This window comes from Manacus candei, unplaced genomic scaffold, assembly GCF_025592945.1.
Source record: "Manacus candei isolate 608988 ecotype Guabito, Panama unplaced genomic scaffold, ASM2559294v1 h1tg000054l, whole genome shotgun sequence".
Taxonomy (NCBI): domain Eukaryota; kingdom Metazoa; phylum Chordata; class Aves; order Passeriformes; family Pipridae; genus Manacus; species Manacus candei.
The window spans coordinates 1057598-1085369 of NW_026138102.1; the positions used below are offsets into that span (position 1 = coordinate 1057598).

The following is a 27772-nucleotide window of genomic DNA, read 5'->3' on the forward strand; positions in this document are numbered from 1 at the left end:
AGGCAGGTATTTGCTGGGTCACTTGTGGCACAAGTGAGCTCCAAGATTAGGTTTTTTTTTAAAATAGATTTACATGAAACATTTGGTGGGAATTATTTTTATGATTATAAAAAGGAATCTCCCTCCCGATCCCAAAGCAGAGACATGTTGTAATAAATGATCTTCCTGTAATTTGCAATCCAAACAGAATAGTGGTGAAAAAGAAGTAAAACTGTCCTTGTTTCCAGCAGAATCAGTTTGCCTTTTGTCTCCCCAAAATTACAGCTGCATTTCCACACTCACCTCAATGTCCAAGACTGAGTAACACTAAAGCACCACATCCAAGACAGCAGTAACAACTATGTACATAGTAAATACTCCAATAATAATTTAATCTCTCTTTGTCTACCATATGCACAGGGTATGTGCAGTCATGACTCCCTGAGCCAACTCGATGCCAAGACCATCTGATTTCAGTACCATCTCCTGCTATTAACTATCCATTAGAGCTTTGGCACACATCCCAGCAAAGCAGGTATCTCCAACAATGGGATTTAGTAAATCCATTTTGCCACTGTGTTCTTCAGGGAAACAAGAATGCTCTGCCTTGATTCAAATATTCCACATACCTGTTTAATCTCATGGTATTGTCCCAGAAGCGCATAGGGGCAGTAGGAGATGCTCATGGACACTATTCCCATCGTGCTGATCATTATCATGGTGACGTAGACGTTGGGGAACATGGCCATCACTGCAGTGCCAAGGGAAAAACCCAGCGTGCCCAGGATGTAGATCACTTTTATGCTCAGGTCATAGTTATCCAAATATTTCTGCAACAAGGCTGCAGAGATAAAGAATGAAACAGAAATCATAGAATCATAAAATAGGTTGGGTTGAAAGGCACCTTAAAGATCATCTAGTTCCAACCTCTCTGCCATGGGCAGGGACACCTTCCTCTAGAGCTCAGAGGCCATCCAACCTGTCCTTGAACACTTCCACGGATAGGGCATCCACAGCTTCTCTGGGCAACCTGTTCCAGTGCCTCACTACCCTCACAGAAAAGATTTTTTCCTAATACCTAATCTAAATCTAGCCTCTTTCAGTTTGAAACCATTTCCCCTTAAATCCCAGTTCAGTCACTGAAGTTTTAGGGTATTGATGTGGCCATGGCAGCTCGAAGTGCTGTTTAGGACGTGGATGCTCAGTGCCTACTTGGGTTCTCTGAGCAGCACAGCCCAGTCCTCACTGGGAAAAGGATGAATTCCTGCTTCAGGAAGAGCCCGCCCCCACTGAGCTGTGCAGACGTGCGTGCACATGTGCTGCAAAAGGCAGAATTTAAGTTTGGCAAAAACTCTCAATTTTAGAGTCTAGTCCAAGTCCAAATTATCTGCAGAATGACTTTCAGAAATACATATTTATAATTTTGATTTAAAAACAATCTTTGCAAAAACCCTCTTAACATATGCTTGAATCTTCTACCAAGCATGATTTCAGTTTCCTGATGACTCGCTAAATGCCACTCAAGATCCTTTGATTTCATTTTGTACTTTATGCCACTTCACCATCTGCTCATTTTTCCACCTCTACATTTGGAGGAACTTTTTCACATTGATTTTTAAAGAAGCCCTTCCCCTTATGACCATGTGAAATGCTTTTCCATGATATCCTTCACTCCAAACAAGGAGGTGGATGCAAACTGAAGCAAAAACTATTTCAGGGACAAGAGTTGGACTCGATGATCCTCGGTCCCTTCCAGGTAAGGATATTCTATGATGTTAAAATTCACATATTCTAATAAATACATGTTTGAGGTGCATTCCACTGTGAGATTGTGCAGTCTCCTACCCGAACAAACAGCAGCAGTAGCAGCATAAATCACCAGCCCCCAGCAGCCCATCTGAACCCCAGCGTTGTAGGCGTGCAGCTCAGTCGAGTTGGAAGGGGCCTGTAACAGACACAAACACAAATGTTGCTTTCTTGTACCCAGCACATCTCAGAAACGAGGAACCCCAAAAGCAGGTCTGCCCATGGGAACCGTCCCCTTACCTTCGGATCGCCCTGGAAGATGACCTGTCCCATGAAATCCGTGTAGAACACGGCCTCGGCGATGATGGAAAACCAAGTCAAGAGGTGACAGACGCAGAGCCTCAGCAGCTCCTTCGGCATCTTGAGCATGGACAGCCACAGGAGCCTGACGGTGGTCTCGGTCTCGCCCTCCTCGCTCTCGGTGTCCCCGCTGGAGTTGGTGGTGCCGCTCTGGTTGCGGTGGCGGCACCGCTGGCGCTGCCGTTTCTGCATGTCGTAGATGTCGTTCATGCTGCGCGACGACTTGATCAGCACGATGGCGTTGGCGCGGCGGAACCGGTACCGGTGGGAGCCGATCTTGCCGTAGTAGGAGAAGGTGTAGGACGGCTGCCGGTAGAACATGTGCCGCCGCCTCCGCATGGAGTTGGAAGTGCTGGATTGCTTCATGCCTATCCTGGCGTGCCCGTTGAGGAACTCTTTTGGTAGGGAGCCGTTGATGTTTGGGACTTTATCTTCGTTTAAGCGATTATCGAGCAACATCTCCTCCTCCTTCTCACTGTCCCTGAGGAAAGCAGAGAGGTGGTTGAGTTTGGACTTCATGATCTCCTGGCTTGTGTTGTGGGGAGTGTTTGGATATGAAGCATCCTGAAAAATGGAGGGTTCGATGTCGTGCAGGAAAAGCAGCTCTGATTCGATCTCCAGTGTGGCATCAGGCATGTGCAGAACCGAGTCACTCTTGCTTCTCACAATGTTCACCTCCAGGAACTCCATATTGAGATCATGCTCTGACTGAACCTCATCATGGAACATGGAAGTTCCATATGGTTCTTCCTCACTGATTACATTCAGTCGATTCAGAGGGGGGAGACTGCCACTGAATTTGACACTGGACAGCGTGTCTCCTTCCTCATCGATCCTGTCCTGCTGAGGGTTATATTGCTCCTCCTCAATGCTGAAAAGGTGGAGAGCAACGGAGACAGAGAAAATAATAGCTGCGAAGAAGAAAAGGACTTGCTGTTGAGATTTAAAAATACCACCCAAGAAGGTCTGTGTCCAGTCCAGCCCTCCTAACATATAACCAATTGCTCCTCCAAGGCCTGTGGAAGAAAAAAAAAGAAGTCAGTTCAGGAAAAATCAATTCAGTCACAATTTGGTCATCAGGAAGACTGATCTGCTGCCAAAAACATCTCAGCTAAGTCCATACCAGCTGAAAAGGCATGGATGTTAAGGGCCATGTCTTGCTCTTCACTGTCCACCACATCCAACAGGTAGGCCCGAATTGGCCCTTCGGTGGCATCAGCGCAGAAATCCAACACCACCACACCGAGCACCGTGAGGACGATTCCGATGGGCTGCTTGTCCGGGACGTCACCAATAGCCAGACCTGAGGGAAAAGGGAAGAGGAATCTGGGCATGTCATTCAAAAAGGGAAAACTCCTAAGAGCAAGCTTAACTCCTTAAGAGAGAGGTGGCCAACAGGCTTGCTGCAAACATTCCTTTACAAAGGAGCAAATTGGCAATTTCAGCTCTTTGGCATCATGGAAGGTCTGGGACAAAGAGTATGTTCTTATGTTCCTAAGACTGATATTTATTTTTCAGAATGTTATTTCTGCAGTATCTCTTAAATTATTTCATATTCCTCCCATGTATTTCCCTTCAGCTGCTGAAGGCTGTTTTTATAAAAGACATGGTGGGAGAGGGGAACACCAAAAATTAGATATATCACCTGTTAGTTACAACCACAGGTAATTGCACTGCTGACAGCATTCCTGACATGGTGCTTTACATGCAAGGGTCACAGTACCCCAGGATAAACTGAAATTTAACCCCTTTGCCTCTCTCTTTGCTTTTCTTAAACATTCCCACTTTCTAGATCCCTTTTTGCAAGCAAAACTTTTAAGGATGAAGCAACATGAAGGTATTTTGCATTGCAAAAGGCATCAGTCAGCTTCTGTTGACAGCACGGGATGAAATGCTTTTTGTCTGCAAAGTAGAAAGGCAGCATTAGTGTAGAGCTGGATAATTTGTCATGAGATGAACCAGTGACAAAAGCATGAAATTACTTGAATCAGAGAGATTTAGAAGTTACGCGTGCGAGGCTCTGATAAAACCATTAGTGTAACTGATGAAAATAACTGTGGAAGGAGATGAACTGGCTAAGCCACCAAGAATCATTTAAATCTCAAGTGCTGATTCCTGCATATTCAATCCTCATTTATACCAAGTGCTTTGAAGGCTGAAGAAGGTTATAAGTGTTCCAGGCTCAGCTAAGCCCTACAGCAGAAAACACCAATGGTGTCAGTGCTTTAGATCTGCTGGAAATCTGAACAGTGCAGGAGAGAGCAAGGGTTCAGTTGTCCCCTGGGACATGGTTGTATCATTACTGGGATTAGCAAACCTCTGTGCTCCTTGTTCCCCTCCCTATGACTCCTACTGGCAAAAGCCACACTAAGGAAGAGGGTCCAATACAGTGACCCCCGCGGTTTTGAAGCATCTCCTGTTTCCCCAAATTGCAATTAGGATTGTAAGTAACTGTAGACTAAGGGTAGGAAAGTGAACAAGAAAAATAAAAGATTAGCACAATATTTTTTGCTAATTTATTAAAAGTCTTGAAAATAAGACTATAAACTGAGCATGAGGTTTGCTTGCAGGTATCGATGGCACCTAAACCCGACACTCCTGTATGGAACTGGGAGCTTCTTGTCACTTAAAATCGTGTAAGAGGGCTACATCTAACATCCTGCAAACATCTGGAGGGGGAGGAATAAGCCTTTGAGACACCACAACAAAGTACAATTGATGCCATACGATAGCAATTCAAATAAATAATATTTATTGCTTGGGTAAATTAAAAAAGCATAAGCTAAATGTCATTTATCTGAATAGTTTGTTCACTGCACTTTGCAGAAAATTGAAACCCATCATATGGCATCCCAGTCTGGCTTTAACAAGCTGAGCCAAGATAATGTTCCACTCATTTCCCTCAATTACTTTAACTTTTTCACAATAGAGCTGCACCTAACCCAAAAAAAGAGAGCCAAGAGGATGTTATTAGGTGCTAAGTTCCTTTCGTTTGCATCAGTCCAACCGTGATGTAAACAATTCCCCAAAGGTTCTTGCTGTCACCTCTCCTGCACTAAATTTACAAAGAGATTGTAGATTAAATTCCGTAGTAAACTACGTTCAAGGGAAACTATTTTTACCAGCTTTGATGGGGGTTCAGGAAAAATTATTTTCCCACATGGTTTTTGATAAACAAATATTAACTGTGTTCTGGACTATTTCAATACTGAGTCTAAGAAAAGCACAAGAAAAAGTGAAAAGATAATTTTTGAAATAATGCTGGAAACAGGATGTGTTGCCAGATATGCATTAAAGGGAAAATGGATCACAACAGGAAACATTTCCCTGTGAACAGGTTGCTACAATTTTCCCATGTCAAGGATTGACCAAATTCGTCTCAGAGACTGCAAACTTTATTCTGGCAATCGTTGTATTAATAACACTGTGCTACCAGTAACAGCCATGACTGCACAACACCCAGCACAGCAACCTGTGAGTAAGAATAAAACCACACAAGGTGGACAAAGCTCAAGTGCAGGGTTGTGGAGATCTCTCGTGATTTTAATATTAAATATGACTTACACCCTTACACCAATTGCAGAGCACTATCTTTACTTCCTACACTAAAACCTTAAAGCAGGTGTGTTAGGAGACACAGGCAAGGGGGTTCCTTGTTATTTACCTATAACAGAACCATTAAGGAAAAGTGCAACTCCAAAGAGGACACCAATGCAGAGGGCGAGGATGAAAGGCCGCCGGCGGCCCCAGCTCAGGGTGCAGCGGTCACTGGCCGAACCGATGAGCGGAGTGAAGATCAAGCCCAGGATGGGGCTGAGGAACCAAGTGAGGCTGTAGTATTGTTCAGGAAGACCTAAAAGAAAGACAAAAACGACTGAAGGGCTATGTGGTGCACACCAAAGGTTTCACTTTAAACAGGAAATTCAGTCATACCTTTGAAAACTGTAAATTGAGTAGTAATTTAACTACAGTGACTTCTCTCCCAAATTAAAAACTCAGCTGAGATTTCTTAGCAATGGTTAATAAAACAGCTAAGGAAAGCACAGATCATTTATCCTTCAAATACCTGGGCAATAAGAAGGTAACAATCAGAATATTTAAATTACTGTATCCACTAACCATTTGTGGAGTATAAAAACAAAGATTCTGGGGTGCTTGGAAGCTACCTGTTTGTCATATACACATATCCCCTTCTCAACAAAACTTCTAAGATTCGACAGTTGAACATTATAGTGGTGCTGTTCATCTAAGGCCATCCCCATAAAGAGTCATTAAACATTTAATGGACTGAGAACGATGGAGAGAATTTGACTGTCATATGAAATGTCCAATTTCTAAGCACAAAAAATTTTTTTATAAAAGTGAACAACAGACAATAAAAAAACCAATTAGCAATTACTCATCAGCTTCTAGAGAAGGTTTGTTTATCTCTACTATCCTTGGTTGTGTTTTTTTAAGAACAGAGGTGACTATTCATAGGATCGGATGGGAAAAACTTGGATTTATTACATAGCATTTATTAGGAAAAAACAACTTGTTACACATAATTTCTGGAGACTAAAGAGCCCCCAGAGCCCTGCTGTCCACGTCCCCAGCATGGCAGCAGTGGCCTGCAGATGGCAGGCTGGCCCACAGCACCAGCCAGCTCCTTTGGGCTCTGCCTCCCTCCCGTTTATCAGCACAGGGCAGGTAACCACTCTGACGTGTTTCTTAGCAAAGCATTAAAAACAAAACAATCCATTTCTTGCAGTCCAGCTGATGCCAAGATAGAAAAAGTCAGTGTCTTTATCCCAGGAAGGAAAACCATTTATTATTCAAACCCATATATGGTGAGAGTGAGCAGCATTTGACCTTTGCTGGAGAGATCAACCTGTACCTTGTGCTCCCTGTTCAGCACACTGAGGCATCCATTACCACGCAGGATTATACCAATCCCTGCCCAGAATAGCCTCTGCTGCAAATTTGGAAGTCTAATCTCCTGCTGTTTAAAGGACCACCAAATCTTGACTAGCAATGCTGACTTCTTCCACGAGATAAATCAGATTTTCCCAAGAGTGCTGCATGCTGTGTGTGATACACAGATTAAATGATAGGAAAATAAGCTAGTTTTTGGCATAAATAACCAATTTCACCATCAGAATTTGAAATCCAGCTCTGAGGCTAAGGTCTGTGTGATTGGACTCAACTTTGGCTAATGGACAAGTGAATGGCCACAGCTGCCCTGATGAGTACAGAGTTTTTGGAAGAGACTTGCCACTTCTGAAACTGCCCCACCCGTGTTTTCGGACCAAACATGCCACATTTGGTCCAAACATTCCCCCCTGGCACAGGGGATGGTACCATGATTCAGCCACCTTTCCTTGTTCCAGGCCTGTACTGGTCAGCACTTACCATTTAAGTACTGACTCCTTTTGCACAGGTTGGGTTTGTACATGTGGCACCATGGTCACATCATGGTTCAAAACACTCCTGCTCAGCTTTTCCTACTGTTTGGTGATGTCTTGGCTGACACAGAAGTTTCAGCTGAGACACAGGCTCTGTCTGTGTGTCCATATTAGGTTTAAAGCTTTTGTTCAAGTAGACACAAGTGTTGGCACTGTCCCTCCAGACCCCAATATTTGTTGGCACCACCCAGCTTCTCTTCATGAGCACTATCCTCATCAAAGGTGCAAGTCAGGAAGCCAGTAGTTCCAGTAAAAGTGCAGGCAAAACTTCCATGTCCCCGTGTTTTTAACATTCCTTTTAAATTTCACCAAGTTTAACAGTGTCCTAAGCACAAAAGCAGGTTCAGGCACTGTGTGTTGAAATGGCCCCTCACCTGCTCCAGGATGAGGATGATGATGCTCATCAATGCCTGAGCTGGCACAATTCACAGGGATATTTAAATAATAAATATTTAAATAAGAAATATTTTAAAAAATATTTATAATGATGGGGAAGAGGAAACATTTGGTTCAAGGAAAGTAAAACTAAATGGTGGGCTGGGTATGATTCATTTAGGGTGAGTTATTTTTCTGCAGGACACAGAAAAAAAAAGAAACGTGTAAATATTCATCCCACTTTGCCTCCACAAAGCCATCCTGGGAGCAGTGGTTAAGCACCAGAGGCTGCTACTGTGTGAGGCCAAAGTCACTGCAGAGTCTGTTTTAAACAAAGTGAGGAGCTGCAGCTGAACCAACACCAGGGATCTTTATTGTATGGATCACCAACATCTGGAATAACTCGATGTTGTATCACTGCACAAGTGCTGTGTGCTGAAAGCAGACATTTCTTTGCTGAATTATGTTGTGACTTGTGAATTATGAGCTGGGGCGTCTCAATCGAGCTCATCCATCAGTAAACACTTGGGAGACGTTGGGAAGGTTTTGCAGTAAATCACACAGTGGCTTTAAATAAACACAGGGGTGAGGGCTGGCAAGAGCTCTGTCACCCACATTATAAGCCTCATCCTATCTCACATGAATAAACAACCTTAAATAGACAGATTTAAGAAAAATGAACCTAATTAAGAGATTCTCTTTTAACATTCCAACATCCATTGAGACAACCAACTCATTTTAATGGAGACTCTGAGCAGAAACAACAAGGAAACTCTGGTATATGAGGAAGAAGCAATAGGAGAGGGCATATCCAGGGACACCAGGGGCTGGCACAGCTCCCTGTCCCTCTGTCCTTGAGGACTTTGTCTCCAGTCTGCAATGACACTTCCTTGTGGTGTATAGAAATTTTAGAAAAAAAAAGATCTGGAAACACATAATCCATTTGAAATGATGATTCAAAATGACATGTGCAGAGAATTAAAAACTGTTTACAAATATTTGCCCTTCAACTGTAAAACCTGCACATTTCTAAACTGGACAGATAGGTATTTTTTTATGCTTTACAGCCACAGTTAACTGTCATAAAAATGTCCTAAAATTATTTAAAAACACTCAGTACTTGACTTCAAGTACTTACTAAAAATGTTATAACTCAAAATCAGATTAAGGTATACATTCTGCTTTGACTTTACAGGTCAGTAAAAGAAAGGAAAGAAGGGTTTTTACCCAACCTCTGTTACATTCCTAAAATCAAGGATTTTTACCTTTCCATGTATGAGTCAGAGAAGAGGGAATGAAATGCTTTCTTGGGAAGGCTTTATTTTCACTGACTGAAAGGGGTGATCTTCCTAACATCTAAGTATTATAAATAAAAGCCTAAATCTAAATATTTACAGTGAAAATGGCTTACTTTGCAAGAGGTGTGAATCTCAGTGATCTCAGAATGGAACTATGGATGTAGCTTTCATGGAAGAGTAAAAAGGACACTTAAAACCCCACAAAGATTATGTTTGGAGTCCCTTCTTTAGACAAACCACTTTGATATTTTTTTTACTGAACTACTCGCTGGCAGCAGTTTCTATATCTAGGCCACAATAAAAATCTATACGGGAATTAATAGCTCCATGCCAAGAAAAATGGAAGAATTTCTAAAAAGTTTTTGAGTGCTCCCCCAAGTAAACAGGAAAGGGATAACTTTCAAGTGAAACACGAGCCATTCCCACAGATTGTGTAATGGGAATCGTCAATATGAGCACAACCTGCTTTCTCTCCTGCTGGAGAAGCCATGCCATGGGACTGCTTCCACAGCCTAAGTGGCAGGGCTCTGACAAACTGCATTCCAAGTGTAAGCCAGCAGTTCATAAAATCATCACGTGTGTTTTACATACAGTGGTGCAGAATTCAAAACAGTTATAATTTATTAAGTGTACGGCTTTACTGTAAGTATGTAAACTGTGAGGTCCTCACATCAGAATTTAGTTGGTTACTTGAGTGGAAAACTACAGAGTGGGGTTAGAGAAGATTGCTGATGGGAAGGGGTGCTCATGAAAGCTAAACTACAGCAGTATAAGAAAAATGAATTTACTGGCAGAAGAATTCCCTCCTGAACCTGTCTGAGACTCCTCACCTGAGCAATGTACAGGCAGAGCAATCATTTTAGCACTTGGCAGGGAAGTGAATTATCCAGAGTTTCCTTTAATGTTTGCTTCCTATATCTAGAAGTTGAGATGTGTTATTGATATGCTCAGTCTGCCCAGTCCACCAAAACTCTGAGAGTTCTGGTGCCCAGGAGAGCCTTTTCTCTCTGCACAGATTTAGGTGTCACCTGATGTCCGTGCACTGTTGCTGTGGGAAGTCAGACTTTTTTAAAGCTCACAGCCCTGTTCTACCATGAGATTTCCAGGAAAGAGCATTCCAAGGCACTGAGCGTGACCCCCACTGCCCCACAAAGTGAGACTTAAAAACGTACCCTGCAGATGTTCTTCCTAAAATTCACACTTCGTGCTGGCAGAGCCTCCAGGACCTTAATCCTTTCAACAGCAGCTTTAGTGCTAGACATTCTCATATAAATGAGAAAGTTCCAGACAGACAAGGAGAACTCCAACCCCAAAATACTTTTTTTCCCTTAAAAGAGGCTGTTCTGGTTTTAGTACCTCGAATGTCTGCGTACATGATATGCATATTTAGGTTGGCATGCGTGGTTTGGCAGGAGAAGCAAAAGAAATAAGACTGAAAATTGAAATACTTAAAGAGATTGTGTGTGTGTACATATGTATGTGTGTGTGTGTGTGTGTGTGTGTATAAATAACAGAAAAACCCCCAAGTCTTCCAGAGGTTTTCTGCCTCACAAGAATGAGCTCCAATAATGAAACTTGATAGAAATTCTGTCTGCAAGGGCGTTAGAAAGTTGTGGAAGGTAATTACATGTCCTTTCTCTGTATATATATGCTGCTACACCTACAGAAATTCATAATTTTATGCAATATTTTAAAATAGGAAGACAGTTCAGAAGGCAGCCAAGCCAGTACAAGACAACAATAAACAGAAATGTGGGGATAGAGGGAATGTTTTGACACCAAGAAGTTCCTTCTGACACCCCCATCCAGTGGCAAGGACTCGGATGGAGTGTGTATTTTAAATAACTTGGCTACAGGGATGTGCTGGGCCGGCAGCCCTTCAGCATCCAGGCTCTGACGTGCACAACAGATGCAGGGATGCTGCTTTTGACTGGATTTCAGGGCAGCACTGCCCAGCCAAGAGCTTGTCATCCATGTGACAGCCTTGCCACAGCCTCCTGCAGCCAAATGTGAAACGTCCCAACTGCTGAGAGCTGCTGCATCCACCTGGAACAGGCTGCAGCTCGGCTGGGACTGATTTAGTATGGCCAAGAGCGGCTCCACGCAGCATGTGCCTTCACCAAAGGCTGCTGAGACTCACATACTGACTGGAAGGCCAAAGCAGCTGCATCCCATTACCAGTTTGATGCTGTTCCTTTATTTTGTCTGTAATTTTCCACCACCACACTTGCCTTGCCAGGTAGCAGCTCTTACAGCAAAACCACTATAGGCCAGTTTGGAAAAGCATCCATCCCAGTGGCCTCACGGGGGAGGAATTAAAAAAAAACCTTGAGGATTATTATTTAGCCTTTTACTGACAGCTAATCTGAGGAAACACCGAGGAGGAAAAAAACATATTGGATAAACAAGGTTAGTATTTGTGAACTGAATGTGGAGCAGGTCACAAGGCAGACTCTAAAGTCTCATACAAATCAGTGAGAAAAAGAGCAAAACACAACAACAGCTTCTGTGAGCAGCGACGACTGCCACTGAGACCCTTGTAATATGGCATTTCCCAGCCAGCTACAAACAAACAGGACACTGGCTTCTAGTAAATAAGGGTTTGTTTTTTCCCAGACAAAAAAAGTGCCCAACAATAGTGGGACCAGCACTGCTCACGGTTCACAGGAAATGCTCACTGTGTCACCATCAGTCTAAGGGCTGCGTGAGGTCACGAGTTACATGGAAGAAAGATTAAGTCACATGCAGCAGTTTCTATTCAAAACCTCTTTTTGATAAGTTCTATTGGGGGAAAAATAGTTCTTTATAAGCTTAACAATAAGATCTGATATGGGAATAGGATGCTAAGGTCCTATTTTCATTTGTCAGAAATCATCACCTAGAGACTTTGTTTATACACTTTAAGTAAACACCATACAAATTTCTGAACGAACACAAGAAGTTGTTCATGCCCTGCAAATACTTTCTATTCCACAATTTCATTCCTGTATAAATACTGTGTGCTACTAAAAATGTTTCACATTGATCTGCTTAAAAATGCATTGCTTATACAAGCTGCTTTGGTTAAGGCTGGGTTTTTTAGGAGTGTAGCAACCAGAACCAATGCTTGTCAAAGAGCTGTGGAAAAGTTTGAATCCTGGTATCTGCTTTTCATCTTATACAACAAAATTGTAGAAACCACTGCAAACTCGAGCAGTTTAGTCTATATGAGGCATGGGGGCTTCATCATTACATAAAGGCACCCAAATATGCACTGTCATATTTAAAATAAAAATGCAGAGTTGCCACACATTTGGGTCATAGAATAAAAGTCATACAATGCTTTGGCTTGGAAGGGACCTTCAAGACCAGGTCATTTCAACTCCCCAGCCACGGGCAGGGACACTTTCCACTAGAACAGGTTACTCAGAGCCCCAGGGCCTTGAACACTTCCAGGGATGGGGCATCCAAAACTTCTCTGGGCAACCTCCCTCTGGGTCCCCCAGAGAAACTGCAAACAAGTTGCAATGCCTATTTTGACAACTTCATCACCATGAAAATTTGACCACAAATCCTTTGGTTCTTGCTATCTCCCCTCAGATTTTAGGACTTCTAATGGCTTAGAGCTTGTGTGGGACTTGGAACTGCCAAAAAAACCCCATTCCTGAGCCAATATATGTTGAATCAATGCACTGGGAATAGGCTTGACTGGTGGTCTGAGTACTACTGGTGTACAGTCAGCAATTGTACATAGAGTTTGTTGCACCCATGAGAAACCACCTTTTAACTTCTGCATTGAAATAGGAATTCTGACCAACAGGGAAGGGATATGAAAAAGCACAGTAATTTCTCCTGGTGTCCATTATCATGATTTGAGTAGTGACAATACAAGCTTTTAGGAAGGAAATAATTTGAAAGTGCTACTTGAAATCAGAGTCTGGTAGCACAGGAGACAAGGCAGACTCTAATTTGCACCCAAATGTTACAGTATCTTGCAGAAGAAATGAAGCCTTATACTGGACTTGATTTTTATGTGGAAAGTTTTGCTTTTCATTCAGTGACTCCTGCTCAGCCTGTGTAAGACACTTCCTCAAGCCAAGCATTTGCTCAGAAGCCACTCGGAACAAGCAGCAAACAGCACAACAACATTGGAGAAAAATTATACTGATCAATACCTGTGATCAAAGGCTCAGTTTATTTGCACAAGCTCAGGAGGAAGAGCTCAGAGCAAAAATGAAGTTTTTCATTGCTGCTGGCTTTGTACCCTAAAATGATTGCCCAACAAGCTGTCAGGCATCTTTATTTGCTCAGTGTTTCGGGAGTGACCTACTGCATAAACATCACATAAAACAGGAGCAATATCAAAACTGTGGCTTCAATCTTCCCACTGGTAAAATTCACATCCTGAAATTCCTCTTGTGCCTGTCAAATCTTCTGCTTAGCCTGCAACATTCACGAGCTGTCAGCACATTATATGCATCTCACAGGCAGGAGGACGTGCACCCGGCAAGCTGAACACACTTTTCTGGAGCACAAACATCACCCACTTGCAAGAAGTCTCCCCTCTCCCTCCTCCTCTTCCTGGTTAGCTCTGTGCAAAAGAGGAATTTGTTCTGGGACATGAGAGTGGAGGGATAAATGCCTCCATTTGGATGGGGTTATGAGCACTGAGGGAGCGATAATCAAGAGAACAGATCATTAATAGGAATATTACAAGGACATAAATAGCATAGTACTTCAAAAGGACTGAAATCCAAAGGCAAAATGCAGAAAATTCTTCCCAGAACGACCATCACAAGTCAGCTGGAGCCCACCTGGAATGCTTGGGGAAAAAACCACAGGACTGAAGAGACACTTTGCAGGGGAGAGGACCAGGGCATGTCTGCCATCCTCTTCCAGGACAGGAACCTGCTCCCTGCATTGCTGTGGCATCCAAACATCTTACAGCACATTCAGGCCTTTAAAATGCACTCACATGTCTGCTTTTGCTACTCCTTGCCATAAGGACAAGATTATAGACAAAATCTGAATCTACATTAGAGATACAGGAACAAATAATTAGGAAAATTAAAATAATGACATTAGGTTTGAGATGCAGGAAAACTGCCCAACATTTCCTTAAAACTTGTATTTCAAATTTTAAATTTCCTCAGGAGCTGGATGCAAACAAGTCACACTGTTACAGCAGAAACAAATTCCAAAAATTTGGAAACTATTAACATGCCATGTCTGCACTTAGACTAGAGAGACCCATTTTGAAAGACCAACCAAACTGGTAATAAAACAAAGCTCTTGCTCTTCAACAGCTTCAGTACAGAAATATTAGTGTGGTGTTTCACATACAGAGTTCTGGAGGTGCTTTTAAGCTGCAGAAGAGTAATATCTCCTTCTGGCAAAGCTCTTCTGCCTTTTGAAATCCCCCATGCAACAGCACGCCAGCAGCAACCACAGTGGGTTAAATAACACTTCTGGAAAATGGAATTAAGGAAATAAGTGACAGGCCTCTTAAAGGATTTCATCATCCAGCTCTCCCATTTTCTGTCTCTGCTCAATTAATGCTTCTCAGCCTCCTACTACTGTCCTCCCCTTCTCATATTTGGCAACCGTGGGAGCCGTCAGTGTTTCATTAAGCTCTGCTCCTCCTCTGCCCTTCTGCCAAAGTTGTAGAAAGGTTTATGTGGCTTCCCTGACAATCTCTGGTTATAACCCAGTTTTATGGTGCTGTGTCAGGAAAGAGAAGCGTATGTTAGGAGAAGGGAGCCAAAGGTATGTGTGGAAGGGGGGAAAGGGGAAGCAAAAGCCTGAGAACAGCTGAGGTTTGAGGCATCAGAGAGAGAACACCAGGGCTGATCTACAGGCAGGCAAATGTGGTTTTCCTTTTAGCATGATCACAAATGCTGCCAAGTACAGCTTTTAAAGCTTCAATTATTTATTTTAAAGTTTCTAACCCTCCTACTAACCTACTTTCACGGGAGTAACCTGCAGTAATTCAGGTAGAAGTAAGCTATTTCTAGCTTACTGCCCTTACAACAATCCAGTTTTCTACTTCCTTATCCAGTATTGGCATATATGTCTGTTACTTGATTTATTTGCTACTCCTGCTGCTGCTAAAGAGAAGGAATCGAAGGCAATGCCTATGACATGCCTTGCTCAAGTTAAAAACAAAGAATCAACTGCTGTTGTAGATTTTTTAATTACAGCTAATTAGCAATTCCTATAGGTTCCACGGAATTATATCCTTATCAAACCCATGGTATTTATTTTTGCCAGGGTACATTCAGACCAGTGAGAAGTGCCAGGTTTACTTAAGCCAGAAGCTGAACGTTTTAAGCACAAACACTGAGAGTGCCAAACAAGCTTTCCCAATGCTGCAGCAGGTAAATAAGCTCCAGAGAGAGCAAGGAAAAAACATTGCCAAGAGCTCCTATCGACTGCTGAAGCAGATTCACTTGAGTTTTCTAGATTATCTGTGCCATCCTTTTTGGCTCTTGGGAAACTTGTTTTTAACTTTTCTTCCTCTCTCACTTATTAACCAATATTTAGAAATATATCACTTTGACACTAACAAGAAATTTGCATCACAGTGCTTTAATGAGCTGAAATGGAATATAGATTAAATTTGATGCAACTTCTAATGTGCTGAACCAGCAGGAATAAAAAAATTTCGTTTTAACCACTACTGCAGAGCAGTTTTAAGGGTATAACAGAGGTGTTTACATCAAATAAAAAGCTGAAAACTTTCTTCCCTGTTCCAGAAAAACACAGGCTGTGTTCTCTATAATAGAACCACCCGAGGCTGACTTCACAACGTCAATGTATTTATTCCCAGCCTGTCTCTCCTGTCACTGGCCAGTTGAGCAAGCTGCAGATACAGAAGAACTGAAAGGTCACGCACACAAGCATCACCAGCATCCATTTCCCATCACTCCCAAGGGTCTTAATGTATGCAGCCCCGTGTTTGAAGGCAGCAATCAATAAGCCCTTTCCCCACACTGATCCTTCCCTCGCCCTTACGGGATGTAATTAAAATGCATCAGCTGTACGTGATGCCCCAGTTCATTACGTAACTCTGCAGCACTTCCCTGCTCGTCTCACTGCAAGATTACACATCAATTACTGTGACATGTGTTGCCTGAAGATATGCAGCATCCCAGTTTATCCAAAGCTCAATAGGGCTTTTTGTCACCACTTCCAGAGTATCGGCACATTTATAAACAAAGGCACTTTGGCTTCAAAATGCCTTTAGAATTCCCAAACTCAAGAGGCTCTTACATATACAACAGAAAATCTGTCAGCATGACTTCGAGCAACCTGTGCTGTGAATTGACATTGGAGTTTTTGTTGCAGTGATTAACACGTTAATACCCTGGGATATGATCATCTACTTACACAACTGAGTCAAATCCTAACCAAAAACTTGTGTTAATACCTATTGTTTTTGTCCAAGTTGATCCAAACCTGACTTGTTAACTCTGGGTACTCAACCCAGATTGAACCAAACCTCCCACTGCCTAAAAAAATCTGGTTAACGAACAGAGTTTCACCTTAAGAACAAGTTTTCAATTAAAATCATACTTGCTTAACAGAGACCTATTCAATAGGGGGCTGCCCACAGCACTATGAGGCAGCAGCAGGTGCAGCCTGAGCCCCTGGAGCTCTGGTCCTCTTCTGCTCCACAGGGCAAGCAGTTTGTGTCCAAGGGAAGCTTTGACTGCCCTTCCACACTGCTCTATCCAGACCCCGAGAGGAGGTGAAAGCCTGACTGACAAAACTGAGCAAGGGCAAGGTGAAGAGCACGGCTCAGACATCCCAAATTTTCTGAGACTTGCTCACAGTCAAGGCTTTTAAACCACTATTGTAGCAAACACTGGGCTGGAAGGCATCACCTGGATATTAATTCCCATTCACTGCAGCACAAGTTTACCCCTGATGTGTCCGTTCCACCCCACTGACCCCCAAGCCCTCGGGAATCATAAAGGATCTGGTTCACGCTGCCAAACAAATGACTGGCATGTACACAGCCCAGCATGGCATCTGGGCAGTGTATCCAGGAACAGAACTTGGAAAAGGAAGGCAAGCAGACTTGAGGGTAGCCAAAAAAGTATTTTTTTGTTGAGCAGGCAGCCAGATGGAGTTGGGTCAGTTTGATATTTGTGCCCTTGAATTGCAAACAGCAAGGAAAACAGTTCATTTCCAGCCTTGAGAGTAAAACCCAAGGAGTTTGTCTCTGCACATTGATAAAAGTCATCCTCTCCTTCCCCAATTTTAGGCTTGATTACACTCTTGGAAGCCATGTGAACACAGTGACCCAAGGAGGTGGTTCTTGGCCTGTGTACCCCTGCAGACACCATCTGAGAACCTCCATCTTCCCAAGGATTACTGACCAGACAGTTGATCTTTACCTTTCATCCGGGATCACATTTTCATAGTCCTTTTAAGGGTCAGTGGATGGTACAAGCAGTTCCTTCTATAATTACCCTGCCTGAACCCAACACAAAAAATAGCTAATAAACATTATAGATACACAATAGACACTTCATATTCTAGAAGTAATTTTTTTTATCCAGCTAGAAATGCCCAAACTGCCAGAGGGGGAAAAAAGTTGAATTGATTCTACCTACACTCCTTAGGCCATTGTCATCGTGAGGTCTCAAAGTGCTTTACTCCCCTTTTCAATACTTAAAGCCTCCCAAAAAGGCACCATTCCCATAACAGGTTTACAAAAAGTGTATTGTTAATTGTTACCATGCTGAAAAATCAACCTTCTGGCCTTTCTAAAGGCTTTTGGACTATAGGTTTGTTTATGCTGGGAATAAACACTCTGCCTGGGATCACTTTAGTCAGAACTGTGCTACTGGGAAGCTCTACCAGCTAAAGGTTCAGCAGAGAATGGTAGCACATTTCCTTTTAAATTATTTGCTGTTTTAAAAGTACTGTTGAATTATATGAATGAATACATAAAGAAACACGCTGATTCCTCTAACACATTATTCACTGTATGCTTAAAAAACCCAGCAACAGAGGAATTCTGCAAATAACCCATACTAAGCTCCTAAAGAGAAACTGCATTCCTCTACACAGTTGCCTTTATTGAGGTTAATTCCTCATGTGGCTATATCAAGCAGAACATAAATCCTATTAGTGCTTTCCCTGTTTGCTTCAACAAATGAACTGCAGGTTGGAGTTTTCAGGCAGAGCTTTCCATGTAGACCATTGCTCCAGCAAAAACACTGCAGTTCACCAGTGGTTTTAATCTCTAGATGTAAAAATGCTGGAGAGGACTATGAGACAAAGAGTTTTAATCAACTGAGGGTGTCTCCCCACAAAAAATGTGTATTTCCCCTATAGCTATTCATGCCATCAGCCACCCGCGTTGTGGGTGAAGCATTATAGAAAATCATCCTCTCAGATGAAATTTTGGGGCTGATTAGACAGTGTTGGTGTTTATGGAGCCTGTCTTTAACTTTCAAACTTTCCTACACTTGCATGTGTTGGCTTGAACATTAACTTACATGGAACATGTGTACAGGAGAGATTTAAAAGCAGAGCTGCTTTCACATTGAAGTCTTCTAAACTCTAGTTAAATAAAACCCTTGATCTTAGTATTTTGAGCTTGCAGGGTCATACTACAAAGTTACATACACGGGAAATTTTGGTAACTAGAGCAGAGTCTCAGGCATCACTCCAAATAACTCATTCACTGTGTCCCAGAGAAGTGGCTCCTCAACTCTCACTGAGCTGTTTCAAAAAATTATACAACTGGCATTTCTATGTGAAGGGTAATGAGATCCATGGAGTCACTTTGCACCAGATAACTGGAATTGATAGTAATAAAATCTGAAGTCAAACAAGCAGAGCACACTAGCCAATAAGATAGCAAACATTTCCTTTCCAAATGTGCAAATTATGAGAGTTAGGCCCCACTGGGGACAAAGCAGAACAGAACCCTTTTCCAACAACCTGTCCTAGTTAGGACAGCTGAGATCAGTTCATCATGGTGGGTGTAACCCAAAACTGTATTCTATAGCCTTCCATGTCATTTCCCAGAAACTAGACTATTGTTGTCAATAGACTATTCGCACCCTCTGCCCATAGAGCCTGACTCCTCAGGCTATAAACTAGGTGTTAAGAGGCCTGTGAGATAGGGGGATGTTTCTGTCCTCACACCCTTTGTGGAACTCCCCGCCCTGAGGGGAGCACTGAACATTCCTGCCTGAACTGGAGGATATATAATCTTGGAGTTTTGGAACATTTTTCAACCCACTTGTGGGATCCAGAGGACGGCTGCATCTCATCGCTCTCAACCAGACTTAGACCACCACTGGACTGCGATCACCAGTTCTGGCCAGACTGCAGCAGCTCTCCCACCAGCAGGTTCTTCCCCTCTCCCTTTACTTTGGACTCAAACAGGGCCCAAGGAACACCACTTTGTTCAGGCCCCAGGGTACTGGGTTATACATTTGGGTTTTTGTGGGTTGAGACCAATTGTTTGTTTGTATTATTGTACTTACTGTATTATTTTAATAAATTGTTATTCTGACTTACAATCTCTCCTTTGAGTTGAGTTCATTCCCCCTGCTGGTTAACTTTTAAACCAGCACACAACCATACAAGTGTTTTTATCCTATTGTGAAAAGCTGTTTTCATTTACATCACTCTGCTAGTAACCTTTTTCTTGTCATTTGAACTTACAAAAGAATGGAATGAGTTATATATTATATATACATGTATATATTATTACATATGTATATATTATTATATATGTTAAATATATGTCACATAATATATATACATATATATATATAAGTTCTATAGGTTACAGGTGTAGTCAGCAACACAGCATTATCCAGTCATGCGACAAAGAACCTGAATACTTTTTAAGATTGAAACCACAATAATTTTCAAGATTGAATTTGGCAATCCTTTCGTATCTGATGAAGGGAAAGTTGTACCAAACTCCTCTCCTGAAGGTTACAGCTTAAAAACATTTGAAGACATTTTCCATGTCAACAGGGTAAGAAAACACAGTGCAGAAAAATAACCTTTCTCTTCATTTATCTCCATAACCTCTGGCACACGCTGTGATCCAAACCAATGGAGTCCTTGGCACAAGATTTATGACCCATGACTTTGACTAACTCAGAGAAGGGGGAGCACTTGTTAAACTATTCCTTAATTAAATTACAGAGAAAAAGCCACCCTCAGCTTTTCAACTGATACATAATCTGATTTTCTCATGCTGTCCCCAAATATCCTAGAAGCTCCCCCATGCACTCCACAGTTACAGGGTGTCTGCACTGGGTGGACCCAACGTCCCCGGGGAAGGGGTGTCAACACTGCTGCTCTCCACAGGTCCTAGTGATGACCTCTGAGATGTTACCCTGTTTGGGTTTGAAAACTGTGTTTCTGGCACACTTCTGTTTGTTGTAAAGGAAAGAAGAGGAAAAAAATTCAAGTTCAATTTTTATTTCAGGCCGATGACAAAGTTTCATTCTGCTCTTATAGCATCGCTTAGTTTGTGTAAGAGGGTAGGTTTAGGTTTGATATTAGGAAGAAATTCTTTACTGTGAGGGTGGTGAGGCCCCGGCACAGGTTGCCCAGAGAATCTGTGGATGCCCCATCTCTGGAAGTGTTTGAGGTCAGTTTGGATGGAGCTTGGAGCAACATGGGCTAGTGGAAGGTGTCCCTGCCCATGGCAGGGGGGTTGGAATGAGATGGTCTTGAAGGTCCCTTCCAACTCAAATCAATCTGGGATTCTGTGTTGCAAAGGCACTAATATCAGGCCTATACCCCTTACTGAAAAACCTCTTTGTATAAGCAGATTTTCTAAAAAGGCAGATGTAGTGCAGAACCTCTACAGAGGTGATAAGCTGACACCAAAATCTAGCAACCAGAAACCTATTTTCGTAAAGTTTTACAGAATAATGACTCAAGGGGAGAAAAAAGGAGCAGAGCATGAGGCATCTGATCTTCATTTCTGTGGAATAAAACAGCAGTTCAGACATTTCCAAGGCTGCAGCAACCTCCCATCGCCACATCAATTGTTTAATTTGCATCTGAGTACAATAAACAATCATTCTGAAGTCACCTGATGCAGGCCATGTAGGACAGCAGATATGCCTGTAATGACTCTTCTTTACCAGAAAATGTCTGGCTTGGTAGGACACTATGCCTGACTTTCCAAATCAGGCAAAGAAAACAGTGAATGCTGCAACTGTCTCCACTACAAGTAATTAACCCCGGTAAACAATCATTTATCTGAATACCCAAAGCGCTTTGCTGGGCTTAGATTTGTTAAGATTTCTCCTAGAGTGTCAAAGTTTAATACTAGTTCTGGAATATGTAATTTAATATTAATTTTCCTGCCACCTACATGAACTCTGAAGGGCATGAACTTGATCTCCATTCTCCAAAGAAACACTTTCCAGAAGTGTCCAGATATAACATTTGTAAGAGGTATTAAAACACTTCTAGATCAAGAGCTCATTTAAAGCCAGCAGGATATTTTTGGAATTTGCAGATTATCTGGGGGGGACCTCAATTCTGATAGACTGAATTATTGAAAGACCATTGTTTACAGAGCAGCACAACTGATAAAAGGAGGAAATTAATGTTTTTATACAGTCTATACATGAGAACACATAGAAAATGATCCGGCCCAGTTTATCACTTGAGCCAGAAAGAACAGACAGTGGGATCCAGGGGAGGAGAGAAATTCAAGGTTAAGATGATGTGAGCAGAATTTATACAAAATGTATCAGCATATTAAAGGCAATTGCAGTGCCTCGTGGTGGGACGCTCGCCAAAGACAGAGTTGACACCAAGGACAGAACCAGGCCACTGCAGTGACGGAGCCTTTCTCTTCACCATTCTCCTTATCAGCACCTCCGTAGGTAAAAGTAGTCTGCTCTAGAAGTGTGTGAAGGTTTCTGGAACTGAGTGTGGAAGCTCTGTCCTCACCCTAAAAGCCTGGTGAGATGGCCCCTAACTTTGCTGCAGAGAACTGTCATCCAGGAGTCACCATTCCCTATAAATAACAGAAACTCAGACTCAAATCCTTCTGTTTACCCAGGCTCAAGAGGGGTTCAAGCATCCAAATCTTTATTTTTCAGAGCAGCACATGGACCAAGGGACATTTCAAGGCTGGAACAACTTCATAAAGCACCTACTTCACATTGGGATTCACCACAAACAGGGACAGCAGCTATTTAGAAAACCTGCTTTCATGAACTTTGATGCTGTTTTACACGAAGTGGAACAGTTTCCAAGGACAGCTGCTGGAAGGGGGAAACCCTCTTTGCTGGACATCCTCCCCAGCAGTGGGAATGGGGATTAGTGTTGTTACTAAGGGGTGACAATAAGCAAAAGACTCAAATCTCTCCTCAGTTTCAAAGCACAGTTGGAATCACCTACCAGGTTGAATAGCATTCACTAAGTATTCCAGTGCTCTCCCCAGCCACTCCCTGTCCAGCACTGCCACCAAATAAAAGACTTTCCCTCCCCTTTGCCATCTACTCTTTGCAGAATTTAGGGTTCCAGGCCATTCTGATTATGGCCTGGTTATACTTCCTTGTCTGATGAAACCCTCTTAAATTCAATTTATTTCTGTATAAACTCTGCACCTACTACACTGCAAAAAAATCCACCTTGAGACTCCAACTAAAGATCACCAAGTGTTAATACAGTGTTGGTTTATCTATTTGTGGAAAAATCTGCACCTGTGCAGCTTTGTACCCAGTCACTCAAGACTTCAGAGAGGGGAATATGTTTATGGAGTGACCTGAGCTATAGGGGATTTATCCAAGCCAATGTAAATACACTCTATGACATGAGTTTCCCCTCTTTAGTTAAAATGGACTTGTATTAATTTTATCATCAAACTGAATCAGTAGCACAAAATGTTTCCAATAATTTCTTGCAAAACAGCCTGCAGGAAGCATATCTGAAAATTCCTCAACTGTTGTTTGGTGAAAAGAGGATTATTAAAGGGGATCCCAATGGGGCATCACAACAGAATGACTGTTGCAATAAGCACACAGGAGACTGAGGAGAACATAGCTCACAGGGCTGCAGCTCTGACAATCCTTTATTAAAGCATTACAGGACTTGCCAGCAGCCTGTTGACATTCTTTTCATTTCATTTCCAAAGTGGCTTTAATTTTATTTCCTTGGAAAGTAAGACTCCTGTTCACTGAGGAGTTGTCAGCCATTCCCTTTTCATAACCTGTTTCACAATCCATGTTCAACAGACACCCATTTATTTGAGTCTTGGAGCTGCAAGTTCCAATGTTGGGCACCCAAAGCTCAGCTCTGCATCTGCAAGTCTCCGCCACCAGAACTCCATCCAAGAGCTGAAAGGTTTCTTTTTATAGTAAAGAACAGGCAATTGCCTGTTGGAAAACTGCCCTGGTGGCAATTACTTTGTAATAAGGAGCATGGCAGCACTATAATTTCTTGTGTTATTTCTATGGCAAAGTTACCTCTTGGGCAGAATCAAGGGTCAAACTCAAACTCTGAGCAGAAAAACTCGTGCAGATGCATTTACAGTTTCACTGACATCCTACTCTAGGTCAGGGTCTTGAGACAGGAGTATAAAGAGATGTGGATGGAAAGCAGACTAAGAGGATGGGTGTAGGCTCAGGAAAAGGTTGCATAACTTGTGTTTAAAACCATTCAATTTTAGCACATTTCCAGGAGGTCAAAGTCTGTCCCTACTTCTCCCATCCTTTCCCTACTACTCAAAGGAAATCTTAGTAAAAATCCAAGGATCCTGCAGTTCCTTGACTCCCATCTGTGCCCATTTCCACTCTAGAACTGCCCTTGAAAGCAGCAGAAGACCTACTGGCTTGCCTTCACTGAAAAAAGGTGGGTCCACTGTGTGTGGGAGGAAAGAATTTCAAGTCAGTTCAGTGACCCAAGGGTAAAAGAGAAGTCAAAAGCATGTTTACAATAGAGTAAAAAAAAAAGCTACTGGCTGATATTTAAATTAAAATAAAAAAATATTTTAATATAGTCCATAACCAGTTCACCAGTATTAGCTTGTAGCAGTGTTATTAAATAGTCCTTATTTCTGCTGCTTTACTGGATCTCTTTGGGGCAGGAGAGGAGGGATTTGGGAAAGGAGGAGAACACAGATCTCAAAGTATGCACACCTAAGTCATTCCAAACAGTTTGGTCTCTCCTAAACCTTGGCTACTCCAGACAAAAAGGAAGCAGCATGCTGGACAGGGAAGACTTATTGGTAGGAAGATACATAAAGATAGAAATGTGCATTTCCTTTTCAGAGAGTGATTATTTTTGGAGGCCTCAAGCTCTTCTGACAAATCACAGACTAAAGAACAATGAAATAAAAAATCTGCTTTTAAACCCCATCCTTTGCTAACAGTCTCTGGTTTTATACAGTTTGCTTTGCCTTGGAGCACGTCCTGCTTCTATCAGTCCACAGGTCTCAGACCTGTTAAGTCATATATTGGTCATGTGCTCCTTTAAAGGAAAACTTCTGAGGATTCAAAAAAGTGTTTACACACTTTTCACTGTGAGCACTCTACGCTAGGGGGAAAAAAAAGCATTAACGTTCCCATTGTACACACTTAAAAGATCAAGGACTTTTGTTAAAGATTTGGAAGGGGAAAAAACAGCACTGTAGTAAGCATGAACCTTATTTTAGAAGTAGCTTCTCAGCAGACCTTATTCAGTCAAAAAAAAGAAAAAAAAAGGGAACAAAAAAGTCACCTACTGCTAAGGAATATTTTGTGCCATGGGAGAAGCCTCTGAAGTCGTTTGCACTCAACTTCCCTCTCCTAGAAAGGCTTTTCATCCAAAGTCCCACAGTCTGTATGACCCTACAGCCAGCCCGAATCCTCACGTTAGCCCAGCTCAAAACCTGCTGTGTGTTATCAGTGGTGCCTCTGAAGGCCAAATTCAGTGTTCCTTAAAGAAAAACAGAACATTATATATTAAAAAAAGCTGTCAGTAACGGCTGTTGCACAACTGCCAGACCACGTGGTGTTTGCCTTGCTATGAAAATAAAGCACATGTTCCCAACTGCCCTCAGGATTAAAAATCTGAATAGTTCCACAGCACCTTTCTTTTACAGGTGCTTTAAACAGATCTTTAACCAAACCTTCCACTTAGGGCTATCTGTGTTCAAAATCTGTGCTGCTATTACTTTGAGGTCAAAACATATTTTATGTAAGAGTGATACATGATATGAAAGCCTGACATGCTTTTTGGTAAAAAAACCAAAAAGGACAGTAAAATTAGTCTTACACAACCCCTTGGTGGGCATAAAATTAGTGAATAAGTAAAAAATGATGGGTGGGGAGGTTTTACAGAGCAATTTACATGTGCCTCAGGCACAATATTTGCAGTCTTATGCATTTCACCACATGAGATCTGAATACAAACTGGACATGATCTTATAGACTAACTGCAAAGCTAACAAGGCTGAAAAAAGTATTTAATTGTTGATTATTCCAGGTTTTCTGGATCCACTGTATATTCAGTTCCTGCCCTTAGGTGAGCCATGTTACAGTCCCCTCTTGGGACAGGTCAGCTCTCAAGCCACTTATTCTTCCCAGGAGGATTTCAGATCCTGCAGTTCACTCTTGGCATCAAATGCAGCTGGACTGAACAGGAATTTAACTTTGGGAGTCAAAGAGCAGGTTACAGCAACTCAGTTTCTTCCTGGTAAGACAAGGTAAGGTAAGCCACAGCTGCAATGGAAGACAGTTATAAATACATATAACCTTAATGTAACCTCTGGCAGGGATGAGGAATAAACTCGACTACTTGAGCTGAGCTGAAATAGGGTCAGTGCTGCTTTGTGTTGAAGAGCTTCCTCCATCTTCGAGAGGTTTTCCAGCCACTCAGCCCTTTTACACTTGAATTATAGGCAGCCTCTAACAGCCCATCCAATCCCTTTGTTCCCGCCTGCCCCACCAGATCTTTAAGGATTTTAGATTTCCTTTGATCTCAGGCTTAGCCTTAGGAAGACTATCCTCCTTCCACACCGAATTGAGTCAGCAGTTGATACCTTAATTCCTTTGAAGAAACAGACCTAGGAGCTGATTTATCCGTAATATTTCATGCTTGGTTTCTAAATACATCTCCATAATCTCCCCTCTACCTACACCCATTCTTCTCAGGCAGGTATCAACACTAAATTTCAATGGGGACAGTCACCACTTCACACTAAAAGAGTTCACTCTGTAATATTCAACCTCTTCAGCATAATGAGTTCTCAGCTACCATAGAGATTTCTCAGAATCAGCACTTTGAATTATTGCTTAATACACTTTTTCCATACTGGCAATTTCACATGAACTAGATTTTCAAGACCCTTTAAGCACGGTCTGCTAAGCTTCAGGCTGGGTGAATTCTGAATATTAGATAATTATTTTTTTTCTGAGACATTATATCTAAATGCTTTAGCTGTAAAATAACAGCCCAAATCCCTGAGCAGCTTTCCTACATATATGAGATAGGAGCAACTATAGTATCTTGTTGATTTGAAAGGACCTAATGAAAGAAATAATTTCTTTTCCAAACAAAAATAATCTATGTTATTTTGCTCTGCTTAGCTCAGTCTTTCTCCTTAGTAAAATCTATTAATTAGCACTGAAATACACAGTTTGCAGTAATGCTACTCCTTAGTGTTATTGCCTAAAAACACCACCATCCTCAGGGTTAAGCTTAAAATGACCAACTTCAATATTTAATGCTAGACTGGCCTATGTTCACTACAAGCACCAAATAACTCTCACAGCAAAACAAAGTAATGCCATCGCATGCAGGCACCCAGATTTGAAATGCAGAAAACCCAAGGCTATTCCTGTACCACACTAGGGAAACATCCCTAAATTTAAGTGACACTATAAAGGTAAGCAGCACATGTAAACTGATTTACCTTATGTTTCTTCATGAAACAATGTAAATGTACATGGTTTCTTTTTAAAAGCACTGGTGTAATATATTTAATTTATGCAGGGGAATGAGGAACAGCTCTGGTGCTGACAGTCACTTCTGTGCCTATTAACTATTCATAAAACACTCAATAGCATTGAAAGAGCCTTTGAAGCAACAGTAAAGGTTTGACAAAGCTTTTATCATATTAAATATAAAACGTGAAACTTCATGTTTACAGCCACCACTACTCATTAGTCAGACAGTGAGGTTTTCATGCTGAAAGCAGCAGCCACTCCAAGTCACAACATACAGATTTTTTTCTTCCACAGTCCTAATGAAACAGGCACATGAATCCCACCTTTCAGAAGAACTAAAAGGGATTTACTGCTTACATTACAACTCCAATTTTGTTTGAATTACAATGGAAATAATACGAAATTACCAAATTATTTATTTATTAATGGTTTAAAGTGTTATTACCAGAAATCATGTACTGTGATTTCATTGAACCAGTTTCTTCAAAAAGATAACAGTTTCTCCAAGTTTACACCACACCAGTCATCAGTTTCCCTTCCTTTTGCTTTTATTCAAGCAAAATCCCTTCCAAAATAATTTTATCATGTATCCAAATCTTCCATGAACTTATGAACTGAAAGTAGTTTTAGAAATTTAATCCTTAGCAGC

General features: G+C 41.9%; 1 protein-coding gene across 7 annotated transcripts in view; it reads right to left on the reverse strand.

Annotated features, from left to right (window-relative positions):
• SLC45A4 (solute carrier family 45 member 4) overlaps positions 1 to 27772 on the reverse strand; it is an 88384-nt gene that overhangs the window by 6327 nt on the left and 54285 nt on the right. For all 7 annotated transcript variants that reach the window (XM_051802066.1, XM_051802071.1, XM_051802065.1 and 4 more), the window contains 5 exons: positions 5750 to 5938; positions 3209 to 3388; positions 2026 to 3101; positions 1825 to 1924; positions 609 to 820 (listed from right to left, as the gene is read on the reverse strand). In XM_051802066.1, the coding sequence (XP_051658026.1) occupies positions 609 to 820; positions 1825 to 1924; positions 2026 to 3101; positions 3209 to 3388; positions 5750 to 5938 (1757 nt within the window). The remainder of the gene's footprint in view (positions 1 to 608; positions 821 to 1824; positions 1925 to 2025; positions 3102 to 3208; positions 3389 to 5749; positions 5939 to 27772) is intronic.